We start from the raw sequence: 1,891 nt of genomic DNA, 5'->3' as shown, positions 1-1,891 counted from the left end.
CCTGGAGCGAGCGCTGTACATCGAGGCCCGCCCCGAGTGCAGGAGGTGCGGGGAGCGCGGGGGGGGGGGGGGGGGGGGGGGGGGGGGCGGAAGGGAAAATGGGTGACGGCAGGAGGCAGGCAGGCAAGCAAGCGAGGGGTTCACCGTGGAAGGGCACCGGGGCTCGATGGCGCCAGGCCCCGTGCCGCGAGCACGCACAGATGACTTCCCCCGGATATAGGCAAACAGCTGGGGAAGCGCATGAACCGGGCCATAGATGCCCAGGGCCATGAGGAAGCCATTGCGGAATCGCCGGAAGGCATTGCCCCGGCAGGACAGCCCATCCAGCGGGTGGATGATGGCGCAGTCCAGATGCCCGTAGAAGGGATCCCCGCGGCGGGGATCCAGCCCATGATCGCGGCAATACTCCGCCAGGCAGGCATCATGCACCAGGCCATACTGAATGAACCCCAGCCGCCGGAGGCGGATCACCGACAGCAGACGCGCATCCATGTAGGCCATTTTGGAGATCCACCGTTCGTAGCTCGGGGGCAGGGCCTGGGGGTGGTAAAACCACGCGAACATGATCTCCGTGCAGGCAAGCTGGAAAAGCAGCGTCGCCGCGTGTGGCACCTCCGGGATCCAGCCCCGGCGGACTGACAGCCGGGCCAGCGCATCCAGCGCGCGGACCACCGCATACAGGGCCAGTGTGGACCGCTGCTCGAGGCCCGCTTGGGACTGGTCCAGAAGCAGGGTCAGGCCGGCCAGGGCCCCGGCCCCGGCGCTGACGGCCGGCGCCCAGCGCCGCACATCCGCCCGGGCCAGATCCCGGTCCATGGGAGTGGGCTTGTGACTGGGCTCGGCGGCCAGCGAACTTAGGGCCAGCCGCCGGCGCTGGTGCACGCGAATCCGATAGTACAGGAGAAGATGGCTGATGAGGAGGCGCAGGAGGGGCACTCCGGCGGCCCATGCCCCGACGAAAAGCCCCTGCGCCATGGCGCCGCCATTGGCCAAGGTCCGCTTGAGGACCTCCAGGATCAGGGGGAGGAGGGCTCGCCGCCGGGAGGGGTTCTGCCCGACGGTCCCGCGGAGCATGTCAGCGAGGGGATCGGCCATCCGCGCGGGGCCGGCGGAGTGGCCCAGGCAGTCGCATGTGGGCTGGCGAGCAGGGGGCGGAAAGAGGAGGAGGACAAGGAGGCGGAGGAGGAGGAGGGGGAAGAGGGGCAGGATGAGGAAGAGAGGATGGCGCCGGTGAAGGGCGGGGCACGCACAAACTGCGCAGTCAGCAGGCCGAGTAGCTCCGGCAGCGCGCGGATGCCATACCCCAGGAGCGAACCACGCAGGAGGTTCTGCCTCACTTGGGCTATGTCCAGCTTCAGAGGGTCGACCGGCTGCCCGGCCGGGGGCTGCTTTTCGGCGGGAGGCGCCGGGCCGTCAGGCGGCAAGGCGCTTGGGGCATTGCGCAGTGCGGTGAACACGCGCTCGGGATGGGAGCGCCGCTCGGCCGGGCCGCCGTGGCGCCGCGACGGCCGGGACCCATTGGCCGCGCTGTAGGCCACCTGGATGGGTGGGATCCGGTGGTCGGTGGTCAGCACCGTGGGGAGGGGGGCCTTCGGCCCGGCCGGTCCGGCGGGGGAGGCCGTCCCGGCGGCGGTTTCCGCCTCCAGCGAGGCAAAGTGCGGGGGCAAGGCCGATGGCGGAGTCATGCCCCGATCCCCCGTGTCCGTCAGCGGGTCGGGGGTCATCTCTGGTCGGTGGGGCTTTGTGCCGGTGTGGGCGGCGAGAGGGGCGGGCGAGGGCAGGATCGAAGGGGCGAGGGGCAGGGGACGGTGTTAACAGACCATCCCGGCTCCGGGTCGGTGGTGCCAGGCGAGGCGCTTTTCTCCCCCCCGGGGGGGGGGGGGGCGGGGGG

The 1,891-nt window shown here is 71.1% G+C and overlaps 1 protein-coding gene across 1 annotated transcript in view; it reads right to left on the bottom strand.

The window, feature by feature from the left end:
• H696_03323 (hypothetical protein) overlaps positions 1-1,891 on the bottom strand; it is a gene marked incomplete at both ends in the record, with an annotated part of 6,203 nt that overhangs the window by 1,213 nt on the left and 3,099 nt on the right. Inside the window, 2 exons of the mRNA XM_009497181.1 lie at positions 199-1,137; positions 1,251-1,739. Coding sequence (XP_009495456.1) covers positions 199-1,137; positions 1,251-1,739 — 1,428 coding nt within the window. The remainder of the gene's footprint in view (positions 1-198; positions 1,138-1,250; positions 1,740-1,891) is intronic.

Source organism: Fonticula alba (genome assembly GCF_000388065.1).
Source record: "Fonticula alba strain ATCC 38817 unplaced genomic scaffold supercont2.5, whole genome shotgun sequence".
Taxonomy (NCBI): Eukaryota; order Rotosphaerida; family Fonticulaceae; genus Fonticula; species Fonticula alba.
Note: the sequence above shows the minus strand (reverse complement) of the source record. Positions and strands in the feature narration are given on the sequence as shown.